Source organism: Halteromyces radiatus, assembly GCF_025201355.1.
Source record: "Halteromyces radiatus strain CBS 162.75 chromosome Unknown BX664scaffold_3, whole genome shotgun sequence".
Classification (NCBI taxonomy): Eukaryota; Fungi; Mucoromycota; class Mucoromycetes; order Mucorales; family Cunninghamellaceae; genus Halteromyces; species Halteromyces radiatus.
Genome location: NW_026251689.1, coordinates 2048583 through 2064986, shown reverse-complemented (window position 1 = coordinate 2064986; position 16404 = coordinate 2048583). Strand labels below are relative to the sequence as shown.

At 31.9% G+C, this 16404-nt stretch overlaps 6 protein-coding genes across 6 annotated transcripts; 3 read left to right on the top strand and 3 right to left on the bottom strand.

Moving 5' to 3' along the window:
• Positions 1 to 1063: 1063 nt before the first annotated feature.
• BX664DRAFT_240968 (uncharacterized protein) lies at positions 1064 to 1837 on the bottom strand (the record flags this gene model as incomplete). The annotated part of the gene is made up of 1 exon (XM_051540227.1): positions 1064 to 1837. A coding segment is annotated over one exon (774 nt), but the record flags the coding sequence as incomplete, so codon positions are not given.
• Positions 1838 to 4661: 2824 nt separating this feature from the next.
• Positions 4662 to 5376, bottom strand: BX664DRAFT_103725 (uncharacterized protein). The gene is made up of 2 exons (XM_051539675.1): positions 5016 to 5376; positions 4662 to 4860 (listed from the first exon to the last, which is right to left on the bottom strand). The coding sequence occupies exons 1-2, from the start codon at positions 5338 to 5340 to the stop codon at positions 4781 to 4783; spliced, it is 405 nt and encodes a 134-aa protein (XP_051401707.1). The 5' UTR covers positions 5341 to 5376; the 3' UTR covers positions 4662 to 4780.
• A 1099-nt stretch (positions 5377 to 6475) lies between these two features.
• Positions 6476 to 7514, top strand: BX664DRAFT_378738 (50S ribosomal protein L30e-like protein; the record flags this gene model as incomplete). The annotated part of the gene is made up of 3 exons (XM_051548838.1): positions 6476 to 6541; positions 6568 to 6691; positions 6781 to 7514. 3 exons carry the CDS (start codon positions 6476 to 6478, stop codon positions 7452 to 7454), a joined length of 864 nt encoding a protein of 287 aa, XP_051401706.1. The 3' UTR covers positions 7455 to 7514.
• A 184-nt stretch (positions 7515 to 7698) lies between these two features.
• Positions 7699 to 8691, top strand: BX664DRAFT_294878 (uncharacterized protein). Its single transcript, XM_051542124.1, has 6 exons — positions 7699 to 7852; positions 7924 to 8048; positions 8122 to 8254; positions 8349 to 8443; positions 8503 to 8539; positions 8613 to 8691. The coding sequence occupies exons 1-6, from the start codon at positions 7742 to 7744 to the stop codon at positions 8637 to 8639; spliced, it is 528 nt and encodes a 175-aa protein (XP_051401705.1). The 5' UTR covers positions 7699 to 7741; the 3' UTR covers positions 8640 to 8691.
• Positions 8692 to 9293: 602 nt separating this feature from the next.
• BX664DRAFT_278094 (Rho GTPase activation protein) lies at positions 9294 to 12471 on the top strand (the record flags this gene model as incomplete). The annotated part of the gene is made up of 9 exons (XM_051541391.1): positions 9294 to 9339; positions 9414 to 9547; positions 9661 to 9909; positions 9995 to 10189; positions 10256 to 10648; positions 10719 to 11109; positions 11247 to 11983; positions 12053 to 12150; positions 12236 to 12471. 9 exons carry the CDS (start codon positions 9294 to 9296, stop codon positions 12252 to 12254), a joined length of 2262 nt encoding a protein of 753 aa, XP_051401704.1. The 3' UTR covers positions 12255 to 12471.
• A 292-nt stretch (positions 12472 to 12763) lies between these two features.
• Positions 12764 to 16088, bottom strand: BX664DRAFT_329298 (glycosyltransferase family 20-domain-containing protein). The gene is made up of 8 exons (XM_051544755.1): positions 15831 to 16088; positions 15549 to 15672; positions 15230 to 15478; positions 14651 to 15132; positions 14202 to 14578; positions 13840 to 14123; positions 13431 to 13752; positions 12764 to 13316 (listed from the first exon to the last, which is right to left on the bottom strand). Exons 1-8 carry the CDS (start codon positions 16006 to 16008, stop codon positions 13035 to 13037), a joined length of 2298 nt encoding a protein of 765 aa, XP_051401703.1. The 5' UTR covers positions 16009 to 16088; the 3' UTR covers positions 12764 to 13034.
• Positions 16089 to 16404: the final 316 nt, after the last annotated feature.

Sequence of the window (16404 nt, the reverse complement as noted above, 5' to 3'; positions counted from 1 at the left end):
AAAAAAAGAGAAGAAAAAAAAAAGAGAGAGAGAGAGAAGGGTGGTGATGGAAGGATGGTATTGAATGCGTCAACTCCTATTTTAGGAAGATAGGTTTAAAAAAAAAATTGACAACATTATCATGTCCTTTTCAAACCACATGGATTTTGACTTGGAAAAAAAAGGGGAGAGGGGTGACAAGTGGGGAGAATACTTCTAGATATAAAATCAATGATAGTTTATTGAGAATAATAGTAACAATAAAAATAATAATAATAATAATAATAATAATAATAATAATAATAATGATGATGATGATGATGATGATGATTGACTGTAGGTTGTTTTATTGATGATATAATAATAATGATGATGATGGATGATAAAAGAAAAAGCAGGTTGGACTATAAAATAAAAGAAAAAAATAGGATGCAGGTTGGCAGAACTAGATATAAATGGAAAGAATATATAAAAGAGATGGCATATAATGAGTAAAAAAAAAAAAAAGAATGACAGAGAGAGAGTGATTGCATAGATGATATATATATATATAGAGTATATAAATGAGAAAAAAGAAAGAGAGAATGACACACACAAAACGAAGACATAAAATTAAATACCTGGTAATACAGTAAATAAAATGGTATAAAACAAGAGTAATAACAAAAAAGGATTGTGAATGGTAATAAAAAGAAAAAAAAACAAATAAATAAAACTAAGGATAATCAAACACCGTAGGATCGTATCCTTGACAAGTTGTAAAAGACCGTTGGAAAGAAGGTGGAGGAGAAAGAGGGAGTTTGTCGTTAGCTATTGTATAATCATGACCAGATAAAAGAGCAGATGATGTGGTTGGAGGAGTGGTTGGTGATGAGATACTGCTTGGACTTGTACATCCACTACTAGAATGATTTCGAGAATGATAAAGATGAGGTCGGCAACCAGAAGGAATCCATGGAGATGATGATAACGATGATGATGATAACGATGATGATGATAACGATGATGATGATAACGATGATGATGATAAGGATGATGATGGTGATGAAGTGATAGTACCCAAGTCATCAGGATGAATTGTTGTACTGGTAACAGAAGTAGGTGTCGTAGTAGAAGAAGAGGATGATAATCGTCGTTGTTGTCGATCTTGTTGTTGTTCTTCATGTTGATCGCATGCCCATGATGCCCAACTAACTAAAAATCGTACATCCACTTTGCGTTTGGCAGCCTTGACAAATAATTCTGGAGGTCTTACCTTATTATGTCGAAGATAATAACTCTTACAGGTTTCACACCAGTGACCTTGACCACATAAATTTCTATACCATTGGTGAGTTTCTTGTACACCACAATTGGCGCAATGTTTGTTGATGATTGATCGTGATCTTGTTCCAGTTGTATTCCCATATTTCTTGTTGTTAGTTTTGGTTATTGTTTGATTATTGTTGTAAGAATCCAGTAAATTATGACGAGGACCAGGTCGATTGGCAACAATTAAACGTAAAGGTCTTGGTTCTCCATGTTTCAGATGATAACGATAACAGGCTACACACAACTTTCGACGGGAGGCGACTTTCGTATTACAATTACTACACATTGGTTTTATCTTGAGAGGACGAGGAGCATGAAGAAAAGTGATGAGTGTTGCATAGAAAGCTGGTGGGACAATAGTACAAGATATGGAATTCAAAGATGGAGGAGGTAACCGAGAGAAACAATCCAAACCGACATGATCGAATAAAAAGTTGGCTAAAGCTACAGAGTTCCACAGTTGACGAATGTTGAAGTTATGCAAGGTGAATCGAAAAAGAGAGTTGAGGACATGATTCAAACGATATATATGATCTTCTTTGGCCAAGGAAGCATCCTCTAAAAACCTAACATCAGTACGACCAGGGGATGTATCATGTTGAGTATATCTGAATAGATGAAAGAGCCAGGTAGGAAAAAAAATAAAATCAGGAGAAACCAATTGACTCTTACTATTTTCTGCACGAAAGAAGACAGCTAGTAATCGCATTTGTTGCCCGAGTTCTTGAGATTGAATAGGTCTCGAGGCCTTGCCAGTACCAATATGACATCGAAAGGATCCATTCATATGCCGTCCAATGACCTTGATATGGATAGGCGTATCTTTGATAAATTCAACTTCATCTTGATAATAAGGATGTTGATGATGAATAGGTGAGAGGATGGCGTCGGTTAATGTATTTCGTTCATTGGTGGTCTTAAGTCGAAATCCACTTGAATATAAAAGCTGTTCCCATACTGACATAAGATCATCATCATGAATAGGTTCATTTTTGACGTTGGGTTCAGGCGATAACAGATCAGTAATATTCATAAAGAAGGAGTGAGTATAAATAAAAAAAAAAATAAAAAATAAAAAAAAAATAAAAAGTGGTATGTACGAAAAAGGAAATAAGAAAAAGTAAAAAAAAAAAAAAAAAAAAAAAGAGAAGAAAATGATTGACAAAAAAAAAAATCAAAAAGGGGACTTTATAAGGAAGGAAAGGTTTGGGATTAAGATTTTCGACTACCGCAAATCATAGTTTTTTTATAAGCAGTAAGAGAAAAAGAGAGTAATGAATCAGCGCGTCCTAAATACGTACCCCCCTAAGTTCAGTCAAATTCAAATCTTCTTTAAACGTAGATCCTCTTTTTGGATGCATCACGTTAATCAAGGATCCTCCTGCCAATAAAAAATTACCCTTGTTTTTTTTTTCTTTTTGATTATTTTGTCCAATGAAACAGTAGTCTGGAAGCTTTCAGGGTTTTTCTTTTTTTTTTTTTTATTACCCTTGAATGGGGGATAAACTTTGTTTTTAACTAGCATAAATAAAAACAAGCGGATTGATTGGTAGATATATTCTCTACTTTTTATAACGTTGATTGTCTATAATATATTAATACTAAATATTTATGTTAATACAAACATTAACGTTAAAATGTCAATGATGATCATGTTGATTTACATCTCCTTTTCTATTCCCCTTTTTGTTCTTCTATTTTTCTTCTTTATTCGTATTTGCATTAATCATGTCATCAAGTAGATAAATTAGCTTAATGGAGACAATCAGCGTAGTAATAATGATGGGGGCGTTATCCTCGTCTTTAAGTTGATATTTTTTTTCTCTGTCTCCTCTATAAATCAAGCATATACTTAGTAGACATAGATCAAGAAGGAGGGGGGGAGTTGGATAGAGGGGGGGGGAAATAGGGGAGCCAAACAATTCATTTTCATTGTTATTGGTGCGGGGATTATAAGATTATTTCTGTAATAGTGATAATGACAATAACGTTGATGAGTGATGACGATGATGCCTCCTATGATAATGGTAATTGCTACCATGAGGTTATGTGATTTATGATGGCTGATGATAATGATTTCTTACGGTAATGATGATGATGATGGCGATGATCATAAAGGTGGCATTTTTACTATTTGCGGATAAAGACAATGGAAATGATGTCGGTGATGATGATGGTGATGACCTCGTCACGATGTTTATGGTTCCTGTAATTAGAATGCTTATCTTATTTTTATTGATTTCAAGAAAGGCTTAGCCATTTGATGCTGATTGATTTTTATCTCATTTGGTGACCCCCTCCTATATGAGTTTCAAGAATAGATCTTCTCCTTTGTCTTTTTTTTTTTTTTTTTTTATTTCTTAGCTTTGCTCGTTGGATGTCTGACGATGATGATCAATCTAATCCTGAGGATACGTCATACCAACTACACAAATGTGAATGGTAATGGACGAGGATAAATGTTCAGTCATTCCATTTGATTGTATTGTAATAAATATAAATCAATAGTTTATGTAACACTCAATTCATTATACAGGTGTCATTCCTATTACTCTCCTTCGACTTTCATTTTTTTAGCCATATATTCACCTTGTTATTTTGCTATAAATATGTTCACTTGTCTTTTGTTATACTTTTTTTTTTATTTATATACCATCCATCATCCCATCATCCATTAATCCCATCATCCATTAATCCCATCATCCATTAATCCTATCATCCATTAATCCTATCATCCATTAATCCCATCATCCATTAATCCCATCATCCATTAATCCCATCATCCATTAATCCTATCATCCATTAATCCTATCATCCATTAATCCCATCATCCATTAATCCCATCATTATAAAAGAAACATCATCATCATCAAAAAGAAGAAACAAATTTTTGATTTATTGGACACATAAAAGACTACAAAAAAGAAAAAGAATAAAGAATATATAGAAAGAGCTGAGATATCAGGTCACAAGAAGTACATCACCTTGTGTAAATCATTTTTAACACTACCAAAACTTGCCATTTGAGCACCAATGTTCATGGATTCGCTAGTGATATCGGTATTTTCCCATTTTTTTTTCCATATTGGTGGTATCTTGCCCGAGCAGCCAAAAATTCAGCATAATATAACGGAGAATATACTGATCATTGGTCCTGGTTCCGCAGTTGTAACACAAATGGTAAGTTAGCTGCTGAAGTTCATCAGACGAGAACTTGTTTTCATCATAAAGGACGTGATAATGAATGGCACCTTGAAGACCAACGAGTGATTGTAAATCTAAGGAAAAAATATGTAAAAGTCAATAAACTACCCTAATACATACAATCATTGACAACAGTACCAGGTTTACAGTCAAAGATAACAGGAGACTTGTCCGCCTTGTCCAAAGAAGCGCAGGCAGCATGGATGGCATCAGATTCAGTTCATTAGTCCATGGTAGAAAACAAATATTCGTAATATCAGACTTTCCATCCAAGAATAATTGTAATTCATTCGTATTGACTACACCTATAGGCTTGATATTTGATTTGAAAACACCACTCAGATGGTTTCCTTCCTGAAGATTGGCCTATAAACAAGAATAAAGATGATAAATATAGATGAACCAATAAAAAAAGAAGAGTGATCAAAAAGATAATAATGTTGGGGATGAAATAATAAGCATATGATAAAATATACATCTTTTTTTTTTTTTTTTTTTTTTTTTTTTTTTTTTTTACTTACTTACTTCAAAAGAAACACCAAGATTATCATCACCATACTTGAGAGGATTTGAAGAAAAGAGATTTGCACGATCATCAAAGATAGATTTGACCTTGTTGAGGAAAGATTGACCTTTAGGACTATCTTGAAAGGATTGCCACATCTTTCTGTGAATAGCAGGAGGAGTACTGTCAGGTAATATTTGAATATTCAAGTGTTGTATATTTTGGGCTGGAAGACTTGTTATTTCAAAAAAATTGCTTCGTACAAGTACTTGTTTACCAACTTTGCCAACATTGGGGTGCATAATAAGTTGAGTCAAATTTCTATCGGGTTCTTGAGTCATGATGTTTTTTTGATAATAAAGAATAAAAAAAAAAAAAAAAAGGAAGTGAGAAAGAAAAAGAAAGAAAGAAAAAAGAAAAAAGATTTATTTTATATATGTCTACCTGGTCGGAGCCAGTTTAAAGTATCCTGCAAATCAAATCAACCAATCATAAGGAATCACATAGGTTTAAGTTGCTTTTTTATATAAAATTGATTGATTAACATGATGATGATGATGATGATGATGATGATGATGATATACTAGAACGAGTGCCTTTATCACTTATTTATCACATCCTTTGCATTCATTGAACTTTGAATAATCATAGTAAAAATAGAATTAAAGAAAAAAAAAAAAAGGAATATCAAAAATATAGGTTAAATCAATTTGAACAACTTCTTATTGTCCTGATGGAACATCAGTCACATTATGTAATTTAGATAATAACAATGAATATGAACTATTTATACTCGGTATTTGAACAGTCCAAAAAAAAGCCCAAATTCATGTTCTCAGGGTTATGCAGAATGGACTTCGATTTTTTTTTTTATTTTCTCACACTCTTCTTCTTGTAGCTTCAGGTTTTATGAAGATCAGCACACAATTTTCTCATGATGATGTTTAGTTACTGTAGTTCTCTTTTTTAGTGTATAGTTCCTTAGATATATATATATATATTGTCCATGATCATACATGGTTTATTACACTTTTTTCTTTATTCAATATATATCTTTTATCTATACTCTTTCATCTTTGGCTTGACTTGTCTTGATCACTATTATTGTTATTTGTAGGTATCTATTATTGAAAATTGGATGATTCATGCACAGAACTATTTTTTTTTTTTTTTTTTTTTTTACTTTTCTTGTTACAACTATACTTATGATATGATTTCCTTTTTTGTCGACATCTGATTTTTTGATAGTTTTCATACTCCGTTCATTTTTTTTTTTTTTTAACTTTTGGGCATTGGGTGTCAAGAAGTTCTTTCTCTTTCTCTCTTGATAAAAAACATGGTAAGACAACATACCTGTACACTTATATCAAACGTTCGATCAATCAACTGAATTCATTATTTTAATGGATTGGATGAATGGATGAATGAATGGATGGATGGATGGATGGATGGATGGATGGATGGATGGATGGATGGATGGATGGATGGATGGATCTGAAAGAAATGGAAAATGATATGCATAGACGACATTTTGACTCAATGGTTGATTTGATATTATTTTTTTATAGGCTCCTACCAAGAAGTCCACCGGCAAGAAGGTCGCCCCTGCTCCTTACCCCATCAAGGCCAAGCAATCTACCAAGACTGCTGCTAACCCCTTGTTCGAAAAGGCCCCCAAGAACTTTGGCATTGGTAAATAATGATAATAAGAAATATATATATATATATATATGTTTAGTGTAGCTGACTCTATTTCTCTTTATAATATATAATAAATATAGGTCAAGACATTCAACCTAAGCGTGATTTGTCTCGCTTCGTCAAGTGGCCCAAGTACATTCGTCTTCAACGTCAAAAGAAGATCATCTACCAACGTCTTAAGGTGCCTCCTGCGATCAACCAATTCACTCATGTTTTGGACAAGAACACTGCTACTCAATTGTTCAAGTTGGCTAACAAGTACCGTCCCGAAACCAAGGCTGAAAAGCGTGATCGTCTCCGTGCTGCCGCTGCTGCTAAGGCTGAAAAGAAGGAATTGCCCAAGACCGAAAAGCCTACTGTGATCAAATATGGTATCAATCATATCACTGCTTTGATTGAAAACAAGAAGGCTCAATTGGTTGTTATTGCCGATGATGTTGATCCTATTGAATTGGTTATCTGGTTGCCTGCTCTTTGCCGTAAGATGGGTATTCCTTACTGTGTTGTCAAGGGTAAGTCCAGACTTGGTGCTGTTATCCACAAGAAGAATGCTACTGCTTTGGCTTTCACTGATGTTAAGGATGCTGATAAGTCTGAATTGGCTAACTTGGTTTCTGCTGTCAAGTCTACCTATACTGAAAAGTGGGAAGAACACCGTCGTCAATGGGGTGGTGGTATCAACGGTCCCAAGTCCAATGCTCGTTTGGCTAAGCGTGCTGCTGTTGCTGCTCGTGAAGTCGCTGCTCGTCAATAGATGTAGTATTTTGAAATTTTCTTTTTGACTTTTACAATAAAATTGAAAGGATTATATGATATTTTGTTTTTTTTTATTTTTTATTTTTTTTTGTGTGGTGACGATGGTAGCAAATTGATTGTAACTTTGTTATCATGTTCTATTTGGATTATGACGGAATTTGAAAGGTCAATAGTGTATTTGCACAAAAGAAAAAAAAAATGACCCGAGTCTTCCATTTCTTTTTTTTTTCTCTTATTCTTTTTTTTTTTTTTTTTGACTTAATATATATATACTTACAGTATTTAATGCATGCGTTATATGAAGAAGAACCACAATCTATCTTTGTTATAAGAAACCCTTTTAGATTTCTTAGTCACAAAGGACGACAAATAGGTTCTTATGTTGCTGGTGGACTGGTAATAAAATGATTGAAAACTTCATCCCTTTTTTATTTATATTTTTTTGATTATTATTATTATTATTTTAGGTTGCCATTGGTTGGTGGGTGTTTTTAGATGCTGTAGTTCAATCTTCAACAGGAAAAGAGGATTCTATTAGAATGGGGTTTGAAGACTGGTTTTCAGGGATTCTCTCAACTTTTGGTATGATAGTGTAAGGAACAAAAAAAAAAAAAATAAAGATAAAAAAAAGAAAATAGATTTAGTTTCTAACTTTTATATTATAGAATCAATCTTATTGATAAATCTAGATTACAAGGAGAAGCATTTACATATTCAGCAAGTGACCTTGTATGGAAAGCTAGGTTATTTCTATTTCTGGGCTTTGCTTTGTTAGGATTTGGATTTGCTGGATCATGCGTAAGAAAAAATATAAAAACATAAAATAAAATAATAATAATAATAATAAAAAAAAAAAGAGTAATAACGATTATTATTATTATTATTGAATTAGAGTGTGATGATTATTAAATATATAGTACGTCATGATGGACAAGATATCTATTATGGGGTAGCAGGTGTTGTTCAATGTTCATTGATTATGCTAAGGTAAAATAGATTATATTAAAAGAATAATAGATAAACTAATTTATATTATTTTTATATAGTACTGTAGTACTATGGGTTGCTCAAGGAACTCAAGAGGTAAGAAAAACGCGTTAATGATTATATATGTATATATGAATTCAACTAATAAAAAATAAAATTATATGTATAGGAATATGAATACAATTTGCGGATTTAGTTTAGTTTTTTTTTTTCTATGATAATAATAATAATAATAATAATAATAATAAAAAAAGGACTTTTTTTTTTCTTTTTTTAAACTATATAATTATGATTATTTATGAATTCTATTGAAACAAAAAAAGATATTATTGAAAACAATAAGATGACGATATTTGTTTAACTAAGGTACTTTTTTATACGATTCAGTGTAACATTGGCTTCATTGGAGTCACCTTGTTCCATCCACACCCCTCTTTTTTTAAAATTCCGCTAATTTTTTTTTTTTTTTTTTTCCTTTTCACTGTTCCTCCTTTCTTTTTTTCTTTTCTTTTTCATATCTTTTCTTTCCCTTTCTCTCCTTCCTTTTTTTTTTTTTTTTTTTTTTTTTTTTTAAAACGTTTCTATATAAAAGAAAGAAACAAACTTTTTTTTTTATTTATATATTACAATTCTACCTTCCTTTTTTTTTTCTCTCTCTCTTTCTTTCTTTCTTTTTTTTTATATACAACTTATGGCCGATCGACGAAGTGGTATGGTTCAATCGTTCGGCTATCCACAAAATGGTTCTATTGTCAGTCGTGCTGTAGCTGCTGCTGCTGCCAATAATCATCATTCTACTCGTCGTGGTGGTCGTACTTCAAAACGTTATTCCGTATCTGCTTTTTATTCTATGGCTGCTGAACAAGATGTAGAAGTTGAAGACGATTTAGCCAAAGGTAAAAAAAAAAAAAAATATCCAAACAGTAATGTCCCTTTAACTAACCTTTTTTTTTTTTTTTTTTTTTGTTAGCTCAACGAGATCTACGTGCTTTGAAAACAATGATTTCCTCCCAATCAAAAAATAACTTTATGCGAGAACGTGATGTTCGGTTTCTTGATTCACGTATTGGTTTATTGATTCAAAGTCGAATGGCACTAGATGAAGTAAGTTATTTCTTTATTTAAAAAGAAGAAAATAAAATAAAATAAATATGACACTATCTAACTTTTCTTTTTTTTTAAAAAAAATAAAATAAAATAAATAAATACATAAATAGCAAAATGAAGTTGCTTCTCGATTGGAAGAACAAGACGATGAAAGTGATGATCATTATCCGGATGATCGAAAAATGCAACAATATGGTAATTTATTCTATCTCTTACAAAGTGAACCTCGTTATGTGGCTACATTATGTCGATTAGTTACCCTTTCTGAAATTGATACTTTACTTCAAACTGTCATGTTCACCCTTTATGGTAATCAATATGAAAGTCGCGAAGAACATCTTTTATTGACTATGTTTCAAGTAAGTTGATACTTTTTGTTATTTTATTATTATGATGTTCTTAATAACAATTTTTTTGTTTTTTTTTTTTTTTTTTTTTTTATAGAACGTACTTTCTTGGCAATTCGAAACTACTACGGAATTTACTTCTCTTTTACGCGCCAATACTCCTGTCTCTCGTATGATGACCACCTATACTCGTCGTGGTCCTGGTCAATCTTATTTGAAATCCGTTTTGGCTGACAAGATCAATGATCTGATTGAACAAAAGGATCTCAATTTACAAATCAATCCACTCAAGGTAAACAAATAAATAAATAAAAAAGACATTTGAATTATTTTGTTAACTTTTTTTTTTCTATTCTAGGTTTATGAAGAAGTGGTACAAACAATGGAAAAAGAACATGATGAACTTCCTCCTGATTTCCCTAGAAGTATTACAGCTGAAATGGCATCAAGTCATCCTCAGGTTCAAGCTATTATTGAACCACGACTCAATTCGTTAATGGAAATTGCTGATTCCTTTTTACTTACCATCATTCAATCTTTGGATCAAGTTCCCTATGGTATTCGATGGATATGCAAACAAATTCGATCATTGACAAAAAGAAAATATCCTGATGCTACTGATCAAGCCATTTCTACTCTTATTGGAAGTTTCTTCTTTTTACGTTTTGTGAATCCTGCTATTGTGACTCCCCAAGCTTATATGCTAGTTGATGGTGTTCCTGGTGCCCATCCACGTACAACTTTGACTTTGGTAAGTCTAATAACGAAAAATAAAAAGGATTATACATATTAATATATATATATATATATATATTATCTAGATTGCTAAAATGATACAAAATCTTGCCAACAAACCAACATATGCCAAAGAAACCTATATGATCCCAACAAATCCATTTGTAGAAAAGAATAAACGACGTACCAATCAATTTTTGAATGAATTGTGTGAAGTGAGTGACTTTTATGAATCACTTGAAATGGATCAATACATGGCATTATCAAAAAAGGATATCATGATCAATATTACCCCAAATGAAATATACAATACTCAATCTTTACTGGAACAACACTTGGATATTCTTGCACCTAAATCAGCCGATCACTTGAGAATTTTGACGTTGGAATTAGGTCAAGCTCCTGCACAAGTACCTAGAAAGGAAAACAAGGCTATCGAATTACCTTTATTCAGTCGATGGGAAATGCCAATTCAAGGTAAACATAGAAAGAAGAAAAAAAGATTATATATACACGTGTGTGTGTGTGTGTGTGTGTGAAAGAAGAATGATGATACTGATTATGTGTATCTAACTTTTTTTTTTCTTCACTCGTCTTACTTCTTTATACAATAGATTTAACAATGACATTGATGTCGGACAATAACATTACACAAAACGATATTCTGTATATGGAAGCAAAGGCGATATTTGTGCAAATCATTCGATCATTACCGGGACTATCTCGACCCCCTTTGAAGTTATACCATATTGCTGAAACGGCTGGTACCGCGAAGGATGCTCAATTGGTGCGTAAAGGAATCAAGGTAAAAGAAATGATTCGAGAATTGGAAGAGGCTGGAGTGATTGACCAAGTGGATGGTCATCGGTTATTGGTGGAAGAAATTACACAAGAACTGGCCCATCTCGGTGATTTAAAAGTCAAGGTGATGGAAGAACTTCAATCTCTACAAGGCGTTTACAAGACTATTCAAGATCACAACAATTACCTTATGAGCCAATTGGAAAGTTATAAAGCTTATCTTCAAAATGTACGTATTCAAAGTGGTGGTGGAGCCAAGGCAAACAATAAGAAACAAGTAGGACTTGGTGTTGAAGTTGTCGAAGGAAAAGCAAAGAAAGCAACTGGCAGTAATAAGACTCATATTCAAGGACCATTCAAATTTACTCATCAACAATTGGAACGTGATGGGATTATTGCTGAAACAGAAGTACCTGAAGCTCGACGAAACAATATTTATGTCACTATCACCTCTCCTATTCCTGGTACATTTATTATTGAATTACATTATCGTGGAAGGGATAAACCTATTCTGGAAATTGATCTGAAATTGGATGATCTATTGGAAAAGGTATAAATACCATTTATTTTGTGACATTATTATTCTAACTCAATGTTTATATACGTATATTATATATAGCAACAAGATCAAGTCCAATTATTGGATCTAGACTATATCAAGCTTCATGTCAACAAAACTCTCAATCTATTGACAAAAACATTTATGGCTAGAAACAAGTAAGTGGATAAAAAAAAAAAAAAAAAAAAGAGGTGTATATCATCCATATTCTAATGAACTCATATATATATTTGTTCTGAATAGAACTGGATTCTTTTCATAGATAGATAGATAGATAAATGATCTTCCTTCTCCCTCTTTAGTATTTATTAGTTCCACATAGTTATCCATTTTTTTTTTCCTTATTACTTTTTCTTTCTTTTTTTATTTATTCTATATTTCCTTTCCTTTATATACATTAGTTTCTTATATTTTTTTCCCCCAAAAAATCCTATTTTATAATTATTTAATAAATAAAACACAAATATTTACGTACAATGAAGCAAAATATAGGATAGAAAATAGATGACAAAAGAAAAAATAAAAGAATTGTCGCATAATCCAAATTGAGTACAAGAAGAAGAAAAGGAGTGGCAGTAGTTCCATTGAGTATTTTGAATAACAGAAATATATATATATTTAGTCATCATATCCATTTTTTTAATATTTATTTTAACTTATCTGTATTAAATACATCCTCATGAAGAGGTGATAACATATTTTTATATGTTGCTGTACAGTTTGATAATCACTTTGAATTGGAAACACCAAAGGAGATTTCAAAAAAAGAAGAAGAGAATGCTTAATATACTGTATCATCAATCAATGTGTTTTGACATACTCTGGAGCGATATCTGAAAAACTGGTAATGAGACATCCATTTTGGGAAAGGCCGAAATTTTATTTTATATCATCACGAAACTATTTTCTTGTAACCCGACAAAAAACTCTTTGAAAACACTGTAAAAATAGAAAAATAAAAAGGGGACAAGGATAAAAAAAAAATGTCAAGTCTGTAATCAATGTATGATCATCCCAAAAAAAAAAAAAAACTAAACTAAATCTAAGATAGCTTGACTTGACCTAATTCTTCTACCAGATTATTGACAAGATCCACCGTTGGAATATAATATTGAGCTTCAGTTTGTTTCTTGCCAACAGTACTTGTGATTGAATGAGGAATTTCATTCAAGTAAGAAAAGACAACTTCATCTGTTTTACCGTCACCCACACAAAGAGTAAAGTCTACCGAAGCTAAACCAAGATCTTTGATGATGGCACGTACTGCCGTTGATTTATCCACAGAGGATGGTCGTAGTTCCAATGTTTTGTTTCCAAGAACAATCTAGAAAAAAAAAAAAAAGATAACAGTTGATTAGGTTAATATTGTTGAAAAAAAAAAAAAAGTCATCCATCATTTTTCTATCCACTTTTTTTTTTCTCTAGAAGATTCGCTTACTGATAATGCCATATGACTAAGAAGTTTTTCCAAATTCACCTGGAGTTCAGTTGCTTGCCAACTACCAAATTCAGGATCAGCATTACGATAATGCCATGTCAAATTGATTTCTTTTTCTTCAATAAAGGATCCAGGTGTACGTTCGGTATAATGTTCAAAAAGAGGTAAAATAGTTTCTTTCCAACTTGGATCGATTTGTTCCACTAAGCAATACCAATGATCGTCTTCAGCCTTGACCAATTTGCCTTCAGAAGCAGATGCAGCAGGATTGACCTTATCACGAATATTTGCTGGATGCTTATAGAAACACCCATGTTCAGAGCTATATAAATAAAATAAAATAAAAAAAAAAGTCAATACTCATACAATCACAATTTCAAATAGCAAAATTTATACTTATTTCATTTACCTTAATCCAATACCAGTGCTTTCAAACCAAGAATCCAAATGTTGTCGTCCACGTCCAGAAAGAATGTATACATATGTATCCGGTTGAGATGCAAGGGCCTTCAATTGATCCAATACTTTGGGTGATGGTTTAGCGAATTCAGGAAGTTTATGAGTTGTCGTCAAGGTACCATCATAATCGAGTAGTACGAGCTTCTTTTGTTTAGACGTTTGGTATTTCTCTAAAACTTGATTCGTATTGAGTTGTGGCATTGCCATTTGTTGACCAAATTCTTCACTAACACGCTATACATATATGTAAAATTCAAGAAGTGAGTAATCATTTCTTTTTTTTTAAAAAAAATAAAACACACTCAAGATTACACGTAATTCATTAACAAAACTGGCACCCCAATAAGCAGCAGTATACTTGGTAACATATCTATAAAGCTTTTGATGATTGGATTGACGAGTATCTTCAGGCATAGTGACAGCTTCATAAATAGCATTGGCCATTTCTTCAGTATTCCAAGGATTGACAATGATAGATCCATTCAAAGATTGAGCAGCACCAGCGAATTCAGATAAAATCAAGACACCATGATTGTTTTGTTGAGAGGAGATATATTCATAAGAAACCAAGTTCATACCATCACGAGTAGAAGAGACTAAACAGACGTCAGCAGCAGCATAAAGAGCCACTAATTCTTCAAAAGGAATTGATCGATGCATAAAATGAATAGGAACAAATTCAACAGTACCTATAAAAAGAAAAGAATAATTAGTTTTTTTTTTTTTCTTTATCATTATTATTAATATAAATCATTTCTCACCATATTGACCATTGATACGACCCACCAATTCATTAATAGTACTTCGTAGTTGTTGATATTCTTCCACATCTTCACGAGAAGGAATAGCCAATTGTACTAATACCACTTTACCAACCCATTCAGGATGTTCACTAAGAAAGACTTCTAAGGCATGCATTTTCTGAGGAACACCTTTGATATAGTCCAAACGATCAACACCAACAATCAATTTGCAATCACCAAAACGACCTTTTAGTTGAGAGATACGTGCTTGAATTTTTTGATCTTTGAGACCTTCGGTAAATTTATCTGGATCAATACCAATAGGGAAAGTACCAACTTGTACATAGCGACCTTCATATTCAACACCATTGGGCATAGTTGAAAGTCCGAGAATACGCGTGCATGATGATAAAAAGTGGCGGGCATAGTCGTAAGTGTGGAAACCCAGTAAATCACTTTCCAAGACACCGAGTAGAATTTCCTTTCGGACAGGTAAAATTCTAAAAAAAAAAAAAAAAAAAAAAAAAAAAAAAAAAAAAAAGAGATGAATGAATGGGGTTTGATTTGCATAAATTTGTTCCTTTTTTTTTCTTTTACCTATAAATTTCACTACTTGGAAAAGGAGTATGTAAAAACCATCCAATCTTAATATCTTTCTTTGTCTTATTTCGTAACATAGCAGGTAATAACATGAGATGATAATCTTGAATCCATACTAAATCACCATCTTGTACAATTTCATCAATAGCATCAGCAAATAATTGATTGACTTTTTGATAAGCTTCCCACCATTCTTCATTGAATGAAATTTCCCCAGGATGATAATGAAACAAAGGCCAAAGAATACTATTAAAAAAAAAAAGGAGTTTAATCTTACAACTTCATCTTAATTTCTATTTTTTTTTTTAATATTTACCTATTTGAGAAGCCATTATAATGTAATTCAGCAAGGTCTTCATCAACAAATACTGGTAATGTTGAAGTTTCCTCCAATAAGCGTTCTTGTAAATTTTTGCGTTCGGGAATAGGAACGTCGATACCTATTATTTATATATATATTGGAGACGTGTTTTTTTTTAAAAAAAAAAAATCAAATAAATAAATATAAAATATAGAGAGTCAAGTTTTTTTTTTTTTTTTTTTTTTTTTTTTTTTTTTTTTTAAATATTGATATATATATATATATATATATATTTACCTGGCCAACCAATCCAAGTAAAACTCATTTGCTTTTTGAGACCACTTAAAGCTGCAACAAGACCACCAGAAGACATTTTGAAATCATAATTGTTTGTTGTTGTATTTTTTGTTACAGTAACGGGAAGACGGTTAGAAACCACAAGTAGTCGTAGAGATTTATTATCATCCTTTGCCATTGTAAAAAAAAGGAAAAGTTAATGGAAGATGGAAGAAAAAGAAAAAGAAAGAATAAAAAAGAAAAAAAAAAGAGGTGCAGTCCGGGGTTTTTTAAATAAATTTTTATTCTCAAACCTTTTCCGAAGAAGAGCGTTTCAGCTTCACTATGATCCAATCAGCAGTCACCGTGTCCTGTGCGTGATATATATATATATGTATATAGAAAAACCTTTTTTTTTTTTTTTTTTGAACATGATTCAATGAACTTTTTTCTTTGTACACCACTTTTTCATCGATAACAGAGTACTTACATTTTGAGTAATTGATTGATTTGATATCATATGATCAGGACCCATTTTTTTAATGATCATAGGATCTTTTTTTTTTCTTACTCTTTCTCTCTCTCTTAATTCAGT

What these genes read in the sequence shown, in the direction of transcription:
- BX664DRAFT_294878 (XM_051542124.1), top strand. Translation starts at nt 7,742, where the DNA reads ATGCATGCGTTATATGAAGAAGAACCACAATCTATCTTTGTTATAAGA. An exon ending in TGTTCATTGATTATGCTAAG is followed by an intron (nt 8,444 to 8,502) that starts GTAAAATAGATT and finishes ATTTTTATATAG; the next exon opens with TACTGTAGTACTATGGGTTG. An exon ending in TTGCTCAAGGAACTCAAGAG is followed by an intron (nt 8,540 to 8,612) that starts GTAAGAAAAACG and finishes TTATATGTATAG; the next exon opens with GAATATGAATACAATTTGCG.
- BX664DRAFT_329298 (XM_051544755.1), bottom strand. Translation starts at nt 16,008, where the DNA reads ATGGCAAAGGATGATAATAAATCTCTACGACTACTTGTGGTTTCTAAC. An exon ending in CCAAGTAGTGAAATTTATAG is followed by an intron (nt 15,133 to 15,229) that starts GTAAAAGAAAAA and finishes TTTTTTTTTTAG; the next exon opens with AATTTTACCTGTCCGAAAGG. An exon ending in TTAGTCATATGGCATTATCA is followed by an intron (nt 13,317 to 13,430) that starts GTAAGCGAATCT and finishes TTTTTTTTCTAG; the next exon opens with ATTGTTCTTGGAAACAAAAC.
- BX664DRAFT_103725 (XM_051539675.1), bottom strand. Translation starts at nt 5,340, where the DNA reads ATGACTCAAGAACCCGATAGAAATTTGACTCAACTTATTATGCACCCC. An exon ending in TGGTGTTTCTTTTGAAGTAA is followed by an intron (nt 4,861 to 5,015) that starts GTAAGTAAAAAA and finishes TCTTGTTTATAG; the next exon opens with GCCAATCTTCAGGAAGGAAA.